General features: G+C 37.3%; 4 protein-coding genes across 4 annotated transcripts; all 4 read left to right on the forward strand.

The window, feature by feature from the left end:
- The first annotated feature begins 1982 nt into the window (after positions 1-1982).
- Positions 1983-6590, forward strand: LOC127565198 (uncharacterized). Its single transcript, XM_052002689.1, has 4 exons — positions 1983-2621; positions 5551-5952; positions 6013-6162; positions 6220-6590. The coding sequence occupies exons 1-4, from the start codon at positions 2453-2455 to the stop codon at positions 6369-6371; spliced, it is 873 nt and encodes a 290-aa protein (XP_051858649.1). The 5' UTR covers positions 1983-2452; the 3' UTR covers positions 6372-6590.
- Positions 6591-8264: 1674 nt separating this feature from the next.
- On the forward strand, positions 8265-14719 carry LOC127565164 (serine proteinase stubble). The gene is made up of 5 exons (XM_052002467.1): positions 8265-8785; positions 12746-13871; positions 13937-14072; positions 14130-14426; positions 14494-14719. The coding sequence occupies exons 1-5, from the start codon at positions 8593-8595 to the stop codon at positions 14647-14649; spliced, it is 1908 nt and encodes a 635-aa protein (XP_051858427.1). The 5' UTR covers positions 8265-8592; the 3' UTR covers positions 14650-14719.
- A 227-nt stretch (positions 14720-14946) lies between these two features.
- LOC127565165 (N-alpha-acetyltransferase 20) lies at positions 14947-15783 on the forward strand. The gene has a single exon (XM_052002468.1). It carries the CDS (start codon positions 15073-15075, stop codon positions 15694-15696), a length of 624 nt encoding a protein of 207 aa, XP_051858428.1. The 5' UTR covers positions 14947-15072; the 3' UTR covers positions 15697-15783.
- Positions 15706-16760, forward strand: LOC127565166 (N-alpha-acetyltransferase 20). The gene has a single exon (XM_052002469.1). It carries the CDS (start codon positions 15822-15824, stop codon positions 16371-16373), a length of 552 nt encoding a protein of 183 aa, XP_051858429.1. The 5' UTR covers positions 15706-15821; the 3' UTR covers positions 16374-16760.
- The last annotated feature ends 1241 nt before the right edge of the window (positions 16761-18001 follow it).

An 18001-nucleotide genomic window follows, 5' to 3' on the forward strand; every position in this document is an offset into this window, starting at 1 on the left:
TATGGGTAGCGGGTATAAACATTTGTATGGATGAAATCTTTCTAGATTTAATTAAGCTATACTCGTCAGCTCTATTGGCGTTTGCATATTTAAACGGAAAATATTACGATATAATGTATTTACATATGTTATTATTATAAGGAACTCTGAACCCAGCTGACAAATATTTACGACATCCAATTAAAAACCGTTTTAAAAGCCCTGTTAGTTGGCCATCGAACTTGGTGTGTACTTATTATTGTTTTTATTGGACTTCCATTACGATTTATGAATCAAAACAAACTTTAAAGGTTGCACTCTTAAAAAACGTAAGTACTTAAGCTGGTAATATATTGTACTAGCTAAAGTGCTTTCCACAGGTCAGCGTTAACTATGCCATAAATTAGATTATAATAATATACAAAGTGCACAGATTCATTTATGCGCATGGCATATAATTGCATAATGTGTGTGGCATATCAATTAAATTGTTTTTATTATGGCAAATAGATATGCCAGTCACACGTACGGCTGTCGCATGGCACTCTAAAGCCCGTGCGGGCAAGAAAGAAGCATACGGACCATTAGAATCGCTGAACTTTTAATAAAGTTTGTCATCGTCGTCGGAAGTGATGACTTGCTTTAATCGACAAGCTTTTTCAACGTCACAAACTCACTCCCCAAGTAACGACGTGTTGTTTACCTTGAAAAGATACGCAGCGACAATTTATGTGTTGTCTCCACTTTGTGAGGTTTCTGGAGCAATTGGTGCAAATGATTTATAAATGGCCTACATTTAAAATGCAGTGGGCAACTTCAGTGCTTGTCAATCTGTTGCTGCTCTGCTTATATTGTAACTGGGTTCGGCATTCGAAGCGCAATCTACAGAATGTCGACAGCTTCCTCATTGCAACTACATTGCAACGTTTTGTGGGTGCAACTGAATTCATTAACATGTTTGTAATTAAATAAATGTTCTTAAACTATTAATTGAAATATGAGCGGAATTGATATTTGTCGAGGTTTTATATGTAATAAACATTAATTGTGAATCAAAAATTATTTTCAATGTATAATTGCGCTAATAATTAGTAGCAATAAAACAAAATTTATCATTCAGACTAATTATGATAATTACATGTACTTTTTATACTTAGAAAAGCTAAAACGCCTACTTGCTACGGCTTTGGCTGACAATCTGGTATATTTTGTACGGTGTGGTATTATTTCAATGTAGTACTTTATCAATATACTAAATAAAGCCTTTTTATATTTTTATATTTTTGAGGTTTTTCTTAAAATTAATATAGCGCTATTTTGCTTTTATGGGTAGCGGGTATCACACAGTCGAGCACACCCGACTGACACTTTCTTACTTGTTTAGAGTATATAAAATGTAAGTATAATTGATTGCAATAATAACGTATTCTTATTGTTATTATGAAATTGTTGTTGTGTAATTAAAATTAAAATGAAATGAATGAAAATGAATTTGTATGAATATGTATTAACTTAATTAAGTTTAGTTTGGTAAGGTATTGACAGCTAACATAAATATGTATGCACAAATATTATAATAAGAGTATGTACAATATACAAACAAAGTTAGTTGTTATTTTGTATGAAAAGAGAAGGAAGTTGGTATAAATTATTACGAGTACACAATATTACACACACTTACGCTATCAGTTAAGAGGCATTCTATTAAGTGTCTAGACGCTAACACTCAAATTTGAGTATGGCTTGCAATTGTGTCAAGTCATGTGTGTAGTGCAGTGCTGCTAAAACTGTGGCAGCGTACATGTTCTCAAATCAACAACAACCACAGCTCAACGACTCACAGACAACAGTCGAAAGCTTAACTGAAAGCTCAGCCAGCGCCAACTTCGAAAGCCTTCGAAATTGGTTATGTTGTTGTTTTTTGACAGCGCGCTCATGGAAAACTTAAACAAAAAACTCGAGCCGAAAACTATAAATAAACGTGAGTTTTATGCAGCGCTCATTTCAAGATTTGCAAGCGGCGGGCGGCCAACGGAATTGTTCGCTGATTTTTTAAGTTTTTGCAGAAGTTTGTTTACTCTGTGCTTTGGCAATTGGCTAACAGTGTGTAGGTGTGTGAGAGTGTGTATTGTGTGGATAGATGTATGTACACAATTGCAGCAACAATTGCAGTTAGCCGAGAAAACAACAGCAACAACAAACTGTAAAATTCGTGTAGAAACAAAAGTGAAGCCGGTTTTAAAAAATTACGCAAAAAAAAAAAAACGAAACGAAAATTGCCAACGTTAGTGTATGAACGTTTGTGTAGATGTGTTTGTGTTAAATCAAGCGACAAAGAAAAAATCAATTAAAACGAGTTTATATTGCCAATTGTGTAAAAGTGCTGTTCAAATCATCGACAACAACCAACAGTAACAACAACAGTAACATCAGCGTCAAGGGGCAACTAAAACCAAAAAAAAAAAACAAAATAATGAAAGCGTTTTACATTTTGCTGACCATCGCGGCAGTTGGACTCGGAAGTGTCGCATCCGCTACGGTACCCACATCCGCTGCAGGCGACCCACAGCAGGCGGAGTATGTGGACGCCTCCGATCAAGTGTTCGCCTCACAGGGGACACCAACTGATTTGCCTGAGACAGGTAGATATATGAATATGCGCGACTATATGTTATGCAACAGAGCGACAAGAACTTGATATTCAAATCAAAAAGCGTTACGGTGCAACAAGTTTGTTGCCTCACTCTTTGATTTATCAAAAGTCGATTTGAAAATAAGATCAAAAGTGAATTACACTTCACTCGCCAGTTGGTGACAAATATCTTAATATTTTATTTTTTGACGTATCTGCGAAGTTGTTTTGTACAAATTTACGGAAATGCACGATTACGAATTTGAGAGATGAGAGTTTATAATAAATGAATACTTAGAGATAAATTTAACAAATATTGACGATATTTAAAGTGAAAATAAGTTATTTTCATATGTGTATATATTATTTGGAATATGCTATATTTAGAATATTTGTTTTGACTATTTTTAAAGTGCTTTCATAAAAAATTCTTGTCGCACTATTTTGGTCTACAGCTTTGACTCATAGCGGAGGAGAATTTTATATTCAACTCACTTATTTCTCGTGTGATCTGCCTGTTAAATTTATTTCATGACTCACTGTAGAGTTTTTAACTTTACATAAAGTTTTTTGTTACCTTCGAACCTTGAAATAAGAAAACAGCAAGAGGGCTTACATCGTGATTGATTGACTCTCAGATACTTATATAAATATGAAAATATATCCTTCCGGTTTTGGTATTTATTTATTTTATATAGGCAAATAAAGAAAACAGAACATAATAAAGAAATACTCGTAACTAGCTACAATAATAATATGCCACTAACAATTTTTAATAATTTTAAAGTCAGACAGTTTTATAACAAATAGTCAGAAAAACCAAATTACTTTAGAAATTAACAAGTAAATGGACTAAAAAAATATTTTTTAAACATATGCATTTAACTTTACGTTTTTTGTTTGTCTGACTTTTAACACTTTTGCGACAGCAATAAAAAATCTTCGTTATTTGAACTTGACATATATTTTCACCTGCGTTGTGCGTGGATGCTTATGAGCCCGTGTGAGTGTGAATGCGTATGTCAGTGAGTGTGGTAAAAGTTATAAAAGCGCTGTAGAGTAATAACAAAGGCAACACTCAGAAAGTGAATGTCGAAATTTGAACGATGAGACGAGCTCACAGATCTTGTGCAAATATAAATTCTGAGGCGAAAATACAGATAAATATATTTATCGATTATGCAAAACAAAGTTGCAGAATAAACAAACAGGCAGACAGATACAGCAACAGCAACAGCAGCAGCTTTAGCCACCGCACGACTAGTTTATTTTATTCATTTCCAATTGCATTCATTAATTTAAGCAAAGAGGGAGAGCAAAAAATAAATTATACGATATACAAACATTGCCAACCTGCGGTTTCGGCCTCTTGCGAAAAGTCAACACGTCAACGGCGAGGCAAAAAAAAAAAAAATCGACTAAACAAAAAAGAAACAGATAACAAAAAACCGGCTGCTGTTGTACGCATTTCTTAAAAGCACAAGAGCTTAAAACTGACCTACATCAATCGAAAAAAAATAAAAGCAGCGCTAACTTCAAATGGACTTTTCAAATGGAACCGCTGGAAGTTGTAATTGTAACATTTGGCTCTAATTGCGTAAAATGCCGCGCCACAATAGCGCCAAAAATTTATTGACATTTGCACTATAGCTTATGCAAACGAATGACTTAGGCAACGAACTCAATTTCAATGCCTGCTACCAACGTGTGAAATTTGCATGACTCGCATATAAACACAAAGCCCTTTAAGTGTTGACAGCATTAACGTCGATTCATTTTTGTCGAGTTGTGAGTTATAAGCTCACCTTTGACATTGAACTTGTCAGCAAAGCTACGAAAATCCAACACGCAAGTACTACAAATTGGGCACAAATTTTACAGACTTTCAAGTTGCTATGCCGCATCATGGCTGAAGTCTTAATAGTTGTATGGAAATTAAAGTTTAAGTCTTGGTTATTTAGATGTAATTAGCCATTTTGTATAAATACTTGGTATTTATGGACTTGTTTTGGTTTTTTGATATAATTTTAAAGCTATTAAATTTAATTGCAACCTTTACTTTAGACTCGCTTAGAAGATTAAAATCTAGACTTGAATGTCATTTTATGTTTTATAATAACCTTTGCTTGCTTCTTTGTGATTTTACACACTGATATTAGTATACATCCTTCTATATTTTTTATATTTCCTTTTATCATGTCATCAAGCTTTCATTGAAAAAATTCTTAGAAATTACATACATACAACAGTAGTATACTAAAATAGTTACGTAATGATAAGTGACGGACTTTAGAATAACATTGCAAAAAACTTAATAGCGCAAAAAATCGTAAAGTCTATACGACTATTTCGCAAAAAGGGGTCTTTATGATTAAAAACCACCAAACACATTAAGCCTACTTCAAAATTGTCAAAAATTAAAAAAAAATATAAATTTTTTTAAAAGGAAGATTTATTTTGTGCTGCCCTTGTTCATTTTTTTTATAATGACATTAATTATAAAAAACCAGTTTAATTATCAATCTGAACTGGAGTGAATAACTTGTTCACTGCATATGTGATATTTTCATTTAAAAGTTCTTGACGTCAATGTTAAATGTAATAACTAAATGGATAAAGTTCTCTTGATGTTAATTCGTCAAACTCCAATTACCCACTCCAGAAAGACCTTGAATGCTACACGTCATTGTCACCTGTCACACAGACCCAAGATAATGCACACTTAAAATATTAACGACAGGCAGGTCCAATTTAAAAGTTACAGCTAAGGGGAAAAGGCTGTGATCGCGAGATTTGAACTCTGTCTCGCTTGGTTGCGCTTGGCGCAATGATGCATGCCTGACTGAATTTAATACGCATGCTATAAGTCTGGCCGTGACTTAATCGACTGACTCTTTAGCTTTCGGCTAACACTAATCTCACTACCACTTTCGCCACAGTTACAGCAGCAACATCGAGTGTGGGCAATGCTTTCTGCAGCCTCAGCTCACCCGGACTGGATGAATGCATTCGTGGACTTTTCCAGTTGATTGTTCCGAAACTGAAGACTGAGGGCTTGCAGGAGCTTAACATGGGCTCGATTGATCCGTATTTCTATCAGCGAGGCATCTTCCGTTACTCTAACGATGGCGTTCAAGGTGGCCTGCTCATCAAGAACATGGAAATTAACGGCATCAGCGGGTTAAAGGTGAACACAGTTGCCACCAATTTTACAAACAATGGTTTCGTCATTAAATTGGGCTTGGAGCTGCCCAAGCTGAAGGCTGGTGGACAATTCAAGGCTGATGTGAAGTTCGGCGGACTGCGCCTTGTGCCTAAGGGACCTTTCAACATAACTATTGGTGAGTAGTTCAATAACCAAAGGAAGTGGCACATTATACTAATATTACTCCAATTTACAGACAACGTCAAGGCAACGGTGTTGACTGACGGACACATCGAGGACCTTCCTAATGGGAGCCGGCGCCTTAGCCTGCATCGCCTAAATGCGAATGTGAATGTGGGCAGTGCTCGCGTGTTAGCCAACGGCATCTTTTCGGACCGTAATTTAAGTGGGTAGCAATTGTTAATGTAATTGAAATATTATTTGATCTTTAACTGCCTTGCAGATGCTATGATCCTGAATCTGGTCAATGAGAACTTACCGGAAATAACACGTGTGGGAATTCCTGCCACTCGTGAACAATGGGCGCCCATTTTGGTCACGCACATCAACGAATTCTTCGCCCCGGTTCCTATAGAGAAACTTTTGGTTCAGTAATATGGGCTCAATTCTTAACTTTTATATGCATTGTATTGCTAGTTAGTTATTAGTTATTATATACGAATTATCAGTTATTATAAATGCTGCTTCCAAATAGTTAACTTGCTTCACCAACTGTCACTTCAACAACGCAACATAAAACTAAACTAAATTGATATTTATTTATAAAATTCACTCAGTTTAAGCATTTCAAAATTATTAAATTCGTTTAATTAATTGCTTACATTTCAATTTATTTGTGGGTGTCTTGGCAACCATAGGTTTTGAAGCAACTGTTCATTTTTTATATACCTAAAAGTATGCATTATAAAAGTATTGGAATCTTAACATCTATAGCATACTTTTCGGCATCACAGATAATTAACCTAAAGGTTATTTGACTACAATATATTTCGCTTGGATATTCGAAGGATGTACAAAAAAAAGACTATAAGGAACAAATGTGCGTGGTCACTGGATTCACGTCTTTCTCCGACTGTCTCTTCATCTTGATCTTGTTGTGAATTGCTTTCGAAAATACAACACTCCCAAATGGCCGATGGAGAATGGATAACGCTTTTACAATCAATCAACAGGAAATTTGCGCCTCGGGGTCCAATTACAGACAATTATTTGGCGAAATATTGAAATACACAAACACAATTGTTCATGTTTGCTTTATGTGCCGAAAAAAGGTTGAGGCCACCATGACAGTGTCACTCTAAAACGTCATCATACATTAATTTAAGATTGGCAAGCAGTTGCCCATTATTTGAAAGTCGGATCAAGTGGGATAACAACGAGAGCTGGCCAATTCTTGACAACAATTGATTTAATTTGCGATATTCTTACTCTCACAACGCCCTCGCATATCATGACAATAGACTTTAACTTGATTTTGATTCGTTTCATTCGGTCTAATAATGAAATCATGAATGGTATTTCTGTCGATAAAGTTGAATGCATTCTTATTGCGCATAACCTGGGGGTAATGACAACAGCTAAGACGTTAAGAGCACATTTAAATGTGTGACTAACAAATACCCTATAATATATTATATTCTTTATCTTACGCGTATTCAGGTGTCAGTGTGTCTAAAAATGTAATTATGGTATCTAAATTTGATATTTGTCACAAAGGCATTGTAGGTTGCGAAAGAGACAAAACTTCTGCAAGATGTAACATTTTATAATCATTTGTTACTTGACAAAAATATGGAAACATATATTAATAAATAAATAAAGTCTTTACATTGTTTAATTTCTATAAGTCTATACGATATATTTATAAGAACCAAAGAAAGAATTAAATTGGAAATTGTGTGTAGAAAACTAAATAGTTTCTATGAGAACTTTCTGACAGTGCACATTAAGCATGTGGACAAGGCTTGAAAGCAAAGATATTGTTGGCTTTTTAATGCTTATTATGCAGCCATACAACTTGCAGTTCTCGGTTGGAATCCCAGTCCGTCTGCATGTGGAGCAATGTGCGTAATCGGGTTGTAGCTGGCCACATGGGGGCAGTGGGCCAGGTGTGCGGCCAAGGAAGAGAACAAACTGGCACAGGAGCAGGAAAAGGCGTAGGCATTAATAGAACTAGTTTACAAATGCAAACGAAGCGTGTGTACATTAGAAGTTAACACCGAGTTGGTTAAAAGGTAGCCAAAACACGGCCAATACTTCGTCTATCAGGTATCGAAAAATGAGCGTGAATAATTGACGTTTCGGCACAGTCTGAGTCTCAGTCTCAGTCTCCGACTTCGTCTGCGTTTTGTGTCTGTCTCTTTTACTTGTGTCTCTGCCATGGTCTCAGTCTCTGGCTCTCAGTCGGTGTTAACGTCGCTGTCATCGGAGCCGCTGGCGTTGTCGAGTGGTAGCTTCATAGCTGTTAACCAAACTGTGTTGCCATCACTTGGCTCAGAAGCTCGCGGACCTCGCTGGCCAACGGTCCTGTTTCTAATAGACGCGGGAATTGGCAACGTTATCGATTCAAATTCTGAGCCAAGATCCAGACGAGAATATCTTTTCGAGCAGTCGTCTGCCCGTCCAGGTGAATGCCATCGGACAACGTGCGTCGCATTTTAAAAAGAACGTATCGAGACGCGTATCGGAGTGTGATTATATACTATATTATATCAATTTATATATGGTCTGCAATTCACCGCTTCGAGTTGAAACAAAACAGCAAACAACAACAAAATAGCGCAAAATAATAAATAAAAATATTTTGCGGTCGAAAATGTTTACATTTTTGAGAATTTTATTACTTTGTGTGCATTTGTTGCATTTTAAAACGACATTAGCCGAGGATGTGCCATCGATAAGACCATCCACAACGACCCTATCTGATCAAGCTGAACAAACAAAGGCTCTCGAGACCTTGGCCGTGGTCAATGCTACAGTCGATCAAGATTTTGCGACTATTGCAGATGGTGAGTAAAGCTCCCAAATTGTAGTAAAAGTGAAATTCTGTGTGAGAAAAACAAATGACTCAGACAACAAACTTGCAACTGAATTTTAACAAATTGGATATCTAACGAAATTTAATGCGTTTAAAGTTGTTGCTGTTGTTGTATTTCTGTTCTTTTGAAATATTAAAAGTAAAAATAAAACAACAAAAAGGAAATATTTGTGAAAAGTTATACTTTTAAAACTTAATTTAATTTGTTTACAAATCTGCCAATATTTACACTCTTGCTGTGCGTTTGTTGTCATATCATTGCCTAATTCTGCTATCATCTTTTAGACGTCATCCGGAAGGTTCGTTGACATTGGACTACTATAAAAATGCTGATAAATTTATGCTGGGCACGCAGTCAACATTACTTGTTTGACCTTCAGCATTGTACAAACTATTTAGTAACAATGGGGAAAATGTCAACTTTTTTATGTATCACACTCTTCATCCTCCTTTTCCCGCTTGGAGTGGTGGCCCTTAGTACCAGTTTGGAATTGTGTTCTCTGCCAACTTTCTATTACTTGCAAAGTCGACATCAAAATCTGACAGTGGAGGCGTATTTTTTAGAGCTCCGCCGAGCTTGTCGCCTGTCAATGGCCGCAACTTGAGTACTTGTGCTCTTTTATTTATTGCCAACAATTAGACAATTAGGCAGCACTTTTGATGTAGCCACATAAAAAAAATCACGCCTCAAGTCGACGACATAAGCCTATTAATACAGTTTGAGCAGAGCGAATACTTCTTGAGCATTAGCTTTGACTAAATTGAGTTTTAATTTGATTAAATAACTTATGTGGGGTTTGGCAAACCCTATTAATTTATATACCCCATAAAGTGTTGACACCCAGCTGCATATTCGCCTGCAGTTTATTTTCAGATTCAGTTTCTGCCTCTGCCTATGGTTGGAGCTATGATCACACTGCGTATTAATCCAGTTTAATTTGTGACTTGTCTGGGACGCAGAAGGAACAAGTCGAAGATGTAGACCTTGAACTTGTGTCTTGCCCCCATTGTGGTCTTATCTGTGACTATCTTTAGTATCTTGACAGCAAAGTTAATAAGTTTGTAACGCTAGGGGGTGTTGCCATCTTAAAGTGATCCGCAAACTGAGATCACTTGAAAGTTCATTAGCCTCTAAACAAGACAAAAACTTATATGGTATGATGATGATGTTTATTCCCAGCAAAAGCACTTTTCTTTAGCCAATCTGTCGCTCTGTTGTCGAAGCACCTAAGCCACAAAAGAAGACCAAACTATCCAATATTTACTTAACATTCGTTCACGCTTCGAGTTCCAGTTTCACGCTTCAAGTGATTACTCAATATTTTGACATTTCTTAAAAAAAAATGTATACGTGTATGACAAAAACAAAAAACAAAAGCAAGAATATTGACAATAAACTTAAGCGTTTTTCAAGCTGAATGACAATTGCTGTGCCATTTTTATCTTAATGTTGTTGCTGTTTCTGATGTTGTTGCGCACCTTTCAACGCACAATTGACAACATTTCCTTTTGTCAGCTGCCGCCGAGTCGCTCCCCCTAAGCAACTTTCTACTGTCACTTGTCATATTTATGTAAGTAGATTCCCCCTTCGCTCGTCTGCTATATTTGTCAAGTCTATTGGCAGCTTCTTAAAATTGGCCTAGGCTGCTTTTGTTCTCTGGGATTTATAACTCTGGCTCTGGCACTTTTTGTTGTTCTTTTTGGTTAGCATCTGTCTGCCATTTATTTAATTTATTTAGCATTTCGCGTGTGGCCCACATTATAGTTGGCTCGCATTTGATTTATGTGCTCAGCCAAAGTTCCCTAAATGAGCCATTTAGTTTTTGTTTTGTTTATGGAGTGTTCATATTACCATAAATACCCTATGCGAAATCGCTTATACATAGATAGTATGTATTCAACTTATGTTGTAAGATATAGTCGTAAAGCTAATTAATAATAATGAAACTGATTTTGCTTTAAGTAAATTAAATTATTGTTATTTTTTAAGATTCTGTTTATTGCAATCGATTCTATAATATTTCATGGATATTTATATTATTATTACATTTAGCTCATTACTTCAATGTCTAAGTCTTTTGTTTGATTTTCGAATTTAAACGGCGTATGCTTTTATCTATTCCCTAATATTCGTCCTTGATGATTACACCCGGTACCCATAGGGTAGAAATGTATTATAACTGTGTGCCTCCTTTAATGGCATTGACGATCCTTTAAAAGTTTTTTTCTTGTCCGTATAAACACTTAGATCTGAGATACTATAAGATATAGTTGATTTGGCTGATAATCTGATATATTTTGCACTTTTGGTATACTTTGATTGTAGTACTATATCAATATACCAAATGTAGACTTTTGTACATTTTTTGTTTTAGTATTTTTGCTGGGGTATTTCAGAGTTGAGCACTTTCGACTGTATCTTTATTATTCGTTCTGAAATTACGTTTGTGCTTATTATTGTCATACGGCTTCTTGATAATCGACAAATTAATTATTTTATCTCATAAAGGGTATGTATTTCTGATCAAAATAAAAGTTTCTGTGAAGTATCCATTGAATTTGTGTGAAAATATAGATCTCCACAACTATCAAATATAAAGACACCCAAATATGTGCATATGTTTATGTCTTCTCCAGGACCATTTATTTCCATAATAATAATGTCTAATAATTTTGTTTATTTTTAAAATTCATCGATCTTATCAGTCACACATATGACATTGTACTAGATAAGGAGCTTGTGAGGTTTTTGTAAATATTAGCGCACTAATAAGGTTGTTTTAATAATAAGTTTACATTCCACAGAAATTCGAGTTGCGAAGATTTTAAGTCAAGTCTCGATTCTTATTTGTTTTTTATATCAGATCAATAAACCGATATAGTCCTTGACAGTATAGTCATAAATAAATGGGGATAATCAAAAGAAACAATTTTCTGTAAGTCCTCTGTTTAGTCACTTAATAAATGTCTTCTATTTAAGCTTTTATTAAAGTGGATACTTAAAAGTGCATAAAGTAGGAATGTGTTGATTGATGTGCACGTGTTTTTTCTCTTTAGTCTCGGGTAAGGCGGAATGGAGACCACGTTGAACGCACGTTACGCATATTGAATAAGTATTTTTTGTGAATGACATTTGCATATTACAAAGGAAACTTTAGCACGCATGCCAAACTCCCAATCCAAAATGTTAGTGCTTCGTTTGTGAGTCATCTCAATTGAATCTCTATGTGTACTCGTAATATTGTCGGTTCGCTGTAGAAAGCCTGAAAGATCTTATTACTCATGGCCCAAATCATGCAAACATTTTTATGTTTATTGTTAATGGCCCCATTTTTCTTTGATGGATTTTAAATTGTTATGACAGCTGTCAAACACTGGGAGAATTGCTGAATTCAAGTTGTCAAGCTGTCAGGGATTTGTGTTTATAGAACGGCATTCACTTGGATATAATTTGAAGTGTTTAATTACACTTGCACTTATGAGCAGAACAACAGGCTGACATTATGTATATAATTGTACGTGCAACTTATTTAAGTGCTTTTAGTTTTATTACATTTGAAGAGTTCCTATATAATATAAAAAATTTTCAAATAACAACTTTTTCTTTAGTGTAGAAGGGTATCATAACTTTGAGCCGACCCTATAAAGCTCATATATTTTTGATCAGCGTCAACAGCCGAGTCAATATAGCCATGTTCGTCTGTCCGTATGGACAACGAAATTTCAAAGACTATAAGGGATACTTACATGCCAAATGCTTGTCTATATATATCGGTAAAGTGGTATTTTTTCGTTATATTAATTTGGTATATTTAAATGATAATACTACATACACTGTTTTGCTTTTAAAGAGAATGGGTTGTTGGTATCTGTAGCTTCTGTTTTTTTATTCCATTTAGATATTTGGTCTTATTTTATTCTTCTTGTACAGCTTCCGAAATACCTGACCAAACCCGAAAGCAGAGACAATTCTTCTTCGATCCCAGTCTCTTCATTCTGCAAGCTGGACTGACTGGCGGCGGCGCCTGGGAAGGCTCCAGATGTCTAACTAGCAAAGGTCAGGCTGGGGTTTGTGTTCGCATTGCCAGCTGCCAGCGGTATTATCGGGTCGTGAGGCAGTTGTCATTTATAGCGGTGCGTCAATGGCAGCCCCAGAGCTCGTTGGGAATAGGAGCGGATGTGTGCAACTTTTATGATCAACTGGGACGTATTAACAATGGCATCTGCTGCACGGATGTGGATGCAAACACCTTTGGCGTTTTTCCAATACCTACAACAACGACGCCCCCAACTAGACCAACAACGACTACCGAGAAACCTACGCCATCTGCTGATGAGATTGACAGAGTGGAAGAGGCTGAAGGAGAATATGAACCAGAGCAGCCAGTGGAAAGCGCAGATCCTGTGGATATCGATCCAGATCCAATTGATAACATCAATAGCGTTGAAGACACACCCGACTTCCAGGATATGAACAACATTGATGGCAGTGCCCCCGAGTCTCAGGCACATCCGCAACCGCCTGCTGCCTTGCCATCGGTAACACCGCCCACAACTGCGATTTATCCATATCAATGGCCATTTGGCACCTTTGCAGGTGGCGTGCCACAATGGCCCCCACCGTTGCCTACCCATCCACCCACAATTGGAGGCTGGCCGCCACCGATTCCAACGCATCCACCTAGTCATCAGTACCCCACACATCCAACCTCAAGACCGAATCCCTCCACTCCCAGCACAGTGCTGACCACCCGACGACCCACATCCCGTCCATCCAGCAAACCTACGACCACCACTAGGCGACCCAGCTATCCGGTAGGGAGCACAACGACAACGCGCCGACCAACAACTGGCGGAGTGAGTGCAGAAGGTTTGCCATTGCAGTGTGGCAACAAGAATCCTGTGTCGCCGGATCAGGAGCGTATTGTAGGCGGTATTAATGCCAGTCCTCATGAGTTCCCCTGGATTGCGGTCCTATTCAAATCCGGCAAGCAGTTTTGTGGCGGCAGCCTGATCACAAACAGCCACATTCTCACAGCTGCACATTGCGTGGCCCGGTAAGTGACTCCATATTTTATGTATGAAGAGGTAACTGTAATTCTGGCTTTATTTATTGATTTAGAATGACCTCTTGGGATGTGGCCGCCTTAACTGCACACTTGGGTGACTACAACATTCGCACGGACTTTGAAGTGCAACACGTTTCCCGTCGAATCAAGCGCCTTGTGCGCCACAAGGGCTTTGAATTTAGCACATTGGTAAGCCATTATAGTCTTTACGGTTTATGGCATAAATTAATGTCATTACTTGGTTAGCACAACGACATTGCTATTTTGACGCTGAGTGAACCAGTGCCATTCACCACTGAGATTCAACCAATTTGCCTGCCCACTTCGGCCGCTCAGCAGGCGCGCTCCTACAGCGGTCAGGTCGCCACGGTCGCCGGTTGGGGAAGTCTGCGTGAGAATGGGCCACAGCCATCGATTTTGCAGAAAGTGGACATTCCAATCTGGGCCAATTCCGAGTGCGCTCAGAAATATGGTCGCGCAGCGCCTGGTGGCATCATCGAGTCCATGATCTGTGCCGGTCAAGCTGCCAAGGATTCCTGCAGCGTAAGTCACAGTTGATGTAATTTTATTCATTTTATTGTATATATTGTTATTGTTTACTTGCTGACAGGGTGACTCTGGTGGTCCAATGATTGTCGACGAAGGTAGTCGCTATACGCAAGTGGGCATCGTCTCGTGGGGCATTGGATGTGGCAAGGGACAGTATCCGGGTGTCTATACACGTGTCACTTCGCTTCTGCCCTGGATCTACAAGAACATCAAATGAAAACTCTAGTATTGTGTTTAGTTTAAGTGGTGATATATTGAGACATGTGAAATAAACAGTATAATCTGCATACTTTGTATTTTTTAATACGTCCATAATTAATTTCATTAAAGTGTGGCACACTTTGTGTTAATCAAATTATAATTTCTTCCCCTAATACGGATTTAATTTGTGCTAAAAATTTCCCTTTTTAAAGACCCATCTTAGTAGTTAAAAGTGGTTGTGGTCTCTGCTAAGTCTATTTTTTAATGCGGCCCCAAAGTATGCTAAGCTTTTTTTATTGCATCGAATGTTAAATTCATATACTTGACGTCAGCTCGAATAGCCTTTTAAATTCTTATCAATAAAAACTTCAGAGGTTACGTAGGCTCTAAGAACAATTGTAATCAAATTTTATACTTGGTGCATCGTTGTGTATTAACTATGACAGCCATTCGTGAGTTTGCGTTACAGGATCTATTTAAATTTAATCGCATTGTCTTTGATCAACTGACCGAAGTTTACTCACTTGAATTTTTTTTAAATAAATTTCTGAAATATCCATTTTTGTCTGAAGTGGCCACTGCACCTGACGGACAGATCATGGGATTTCTAATCGGTTGTCGTATCATTGACAGTGATAATCGAGTCGGCGACACAAAGCATTTTGATTTCAATAATAACCATGGTCATGTCAGTGTTCTCTCCATTGATCATAGGTATCGTTGCTTGGGACTGGGGACAATTTTAATGAACTTGTTTAAAGCCAAGCTGGACCTCAAAAACGATTTGTTCGTGGATCTCTATGTGCGTAGACGAAATGCTCAAGCTGTTCGACTTTACATGTCCTTGGGCTTTGCTATCTGGCGTGAGCTACCTCGTTACTATAGGGATGACATCGGCTATGAAATGAGATTGCCGCTGACTCGAGATGTGAATCGCAAGTGCTTAAATCAGCCGAAATCAAAACTGGGCAATCTCTATTCTATTGGACATCAGTTACTAGAAATGCCGATGAACTATCTGGTTAGACTTATGAATGCCCTATGTAGCCTTATGATGAAATGACAATATGTATTGAAAATTCGATGAAATTCATGAACATTACATAAATAATATTCACTCGTTTGAAATGATCAAAATCTTATTGTTAAACGTATAAAATAAGTTGTTTTTCCGTTAATGTTGCTACAATGTCTTGCTTGAGGGAAATGCGCCTGGATGATTTGTTCACATTCAACCCATTGGTTTTCGATCCATTCACCGAAGTCTATCGCATCGGATTTTTCATGCGTCACATTGCTCAGTGGCCAGAATTGGCAGCGGCATCCACAGCTCCAGATGGTCGCTTGGTTGGCTTCATTTTCGGCAAGTTTTTGGACGGTGTCAAAGATAATACTCAGCAGCACGGACACGTCTGCGCATTGACAGTGCTCTCTGATTATCGTCGTCTGGGTATTGCATCTCTGCTTATGAATTATTTTGCTCAGATGTTGGATTTGAAGAGCGCCTGGTATGTGGATTTGTATTTGCGATGCAGTAATTCTGCCGCCTACAATCTATATTGCGCTCTGGGCTACGAGATGCGTCGTGTTCTTCTCGACTATTATCCAGGCGATCCAGAGGAGAATGCGTATGATATGAGAATGCCACTGTCCATAGATGTAAATCAGTTGTCCTTGGCCTTGGCCAGCAAGGAACCTGTGCGCCTGCCCTTGGAAGATGATAGTGATGACGACTATTAGAACATGGAAGTGGGCGTGGCGTTCACTCATAATGTGGTTTCTTTTCATATCTGGCGTACAAGAGCATTTGCAATTTGTTCAACTAATTAAGTAAAAAAATAAGAAAGGGAAAGCTCAATTGCGAGAAATTTCAACAGCAGCCAAGTTTCCGCTGACGCACAGAACTAAACTACAAATCTTATGGTGTAGATAGATATAGATATGTGTATGTAAACCACTACAACTAAAGATACACGTACATGTGCCTTAACGCAGTTTTTTATGCCAGGCAAATTTAATTGCGAATACCAAAACCAAAAAATCAAGTAAAATAAAAAGATTTTAAAACATTGAAACACTTGCGCGACGCGTCCGTTTCAATGGTCAAGGCTCACATTGTGGTTTTTTTATTGGCCACAGTTTATTTTGACTTTTTGTCTTTTTTAAATATGCGACATACAGCTGCGACGGGGGGAGGAATGAGGAGTGGCCAATTTTCTTGTCTAAAAAACCCGCAATGATTTTGATAATTCGTGCAACTTGAAACTCAAATGACGCAAAATTTCTTTCAGTGTTTCTGTCTTCAGTTTTCTGATTGTTGTAGTAGCATTCAATTGTCTATGACATGTATTTAGATTTCGTTCAGCAATTTGCTCAAACTACTATATTCATTGATTTTGGTGGCGTCGAGTGCAATGAACTTTTTATGGCTTTTTCCCCGTGCTTTTCTTATATTTTCGGGCTAAGTAATCGCAAAACAGATGTTTGTTCTATTTTACGTTATACCAAAGGCTTTACCTACAAGTATTCCTTTTAAAGTATTGCACAATGATTGTAATGGAGAAAATGCGTGTTATAAATAATAATAAATAAAATGTAAATAGGTATTTTTGTAACATGTGTAATGTTAGTTATAGAGATCACCTTTAAGTATTATATTTATTTATACCCGCTACCCATACAGCAAAGTATATATATTCTTGATGTCCGTCTGCCTGTCTGTCCGACCGTATAAGCACCTAAGTAGCTCTCAGACACTATGTTATAAGAGTTTTTTTGTTGGACACAACCTGTTATTTTTGCATGAAGATCAAGTTTGTTTCGAATTTTTACCACGCCCACTTCCGCTTTCCCAAAAAAAGAAGCACAAGATGCAATCTGCGATCTAATAAAAATTGCAGAAGTTTTTTGAGACATTTTGAGAAAAAACTTACCGCAATCGGAATAGAATCTATAGTATTATATATTTTGAATATAATTCTATATCGGTATACCAATATAGCCTTGGTTAGATTTCGGTAGTTTTCCGAGATTAGATTTGTATATTTAAGAAAGGCTTTATTGAAAATGGGTGGCTTGTTAGATTGTTTTTTCTCAGTAATTACTGCTTTCTGCTGATGACTGACTTTGGTAGCAACAACTGCTGCTGCTGCTCCTGACTGTTTCTACTACGACTGTTGATACCGATAGATTACTGCCTATCGACTTATAAATGCCAACCAAGTGTCTACGACGAGCCTCCACTTCGGTTAAATGTATATTGTTGGTTTTAAAGTCAATCAGCCCTTTTAATTGAATATGGACAGTTTTAGTCGGCCATTTGAAAGTTTAAGATATTTAAATATACAAGATCGCAATTTAAATATGCA

Source organism: Drosophila albomicans, chromosome 2L (assembly GCF_009650485.2).
Source record: "Drosophila albomicans strain 15112-1751.03 chromosome 2L, ASM965048v2, whole genome shotgun sequence".
NCBI classification, from domain to species: domain Eukaryota; kingdom Metazoa; phylum Arthropoda; class Insecta; order Diptera; family Drosophilidae; genus Drosophila; species Drosophila albomicans.

Coding starts and splice junctions, on each gene's coding strand:
- LOC127565198 (XM_052002689.1), top strand. CDS start 2,453: ATGAAAGCGTTTTACATTTTGCTGACCATCGCGGCAGTTGGACTCGGA. Junction 2,622..5,550: donor AACTGATTTGCCTGAGACAG/GTAGATATATGA, acceptor CTTTCGCCACAG/TTACAGCAGCAACATCGAGT. Junction 5,953..6,012: donor ACCTTTCAACATAACTATTG/GTGAGTAGTTCA, acceptor TCCAATTTACAG/ACAACGTCAAGGCAACGGTG.
- LOC127565164 (XM_052002467.1), top strand. CDS start 8,593: ATGTTTACATTTTTGAGAATTTTATTACTTTGTGTGCATTTGTTGCAT. Junction 14,073..14,129: donor GCTTTGAATTTAGCACATTG/GTAAGCCATTAT, acceptor TTACTTGGTTAG/CACAACGACATTGCTATTTT. Junction 14,427..14,493: donor CTGCCAAGGATTCCTGCAGC/GTAAGTCACAGT, acceptor ACTTGCTGACAG/GGTGACTCTGGTGGTCCAAT.
- LOC127565165 (XM_052002468.1), top strand. CDS start 15,073: ATGACAGCCATTCGTGAGTTTGCGTTACAGGATCTATTTAAATTTAAT.
- LOC127565166 (XM_052002469.1), top strand. CDS start 15,822: ATGTCTTGCTTGAGGGAAATGCGCCTGGATGATTTGTTCACATTCAAC.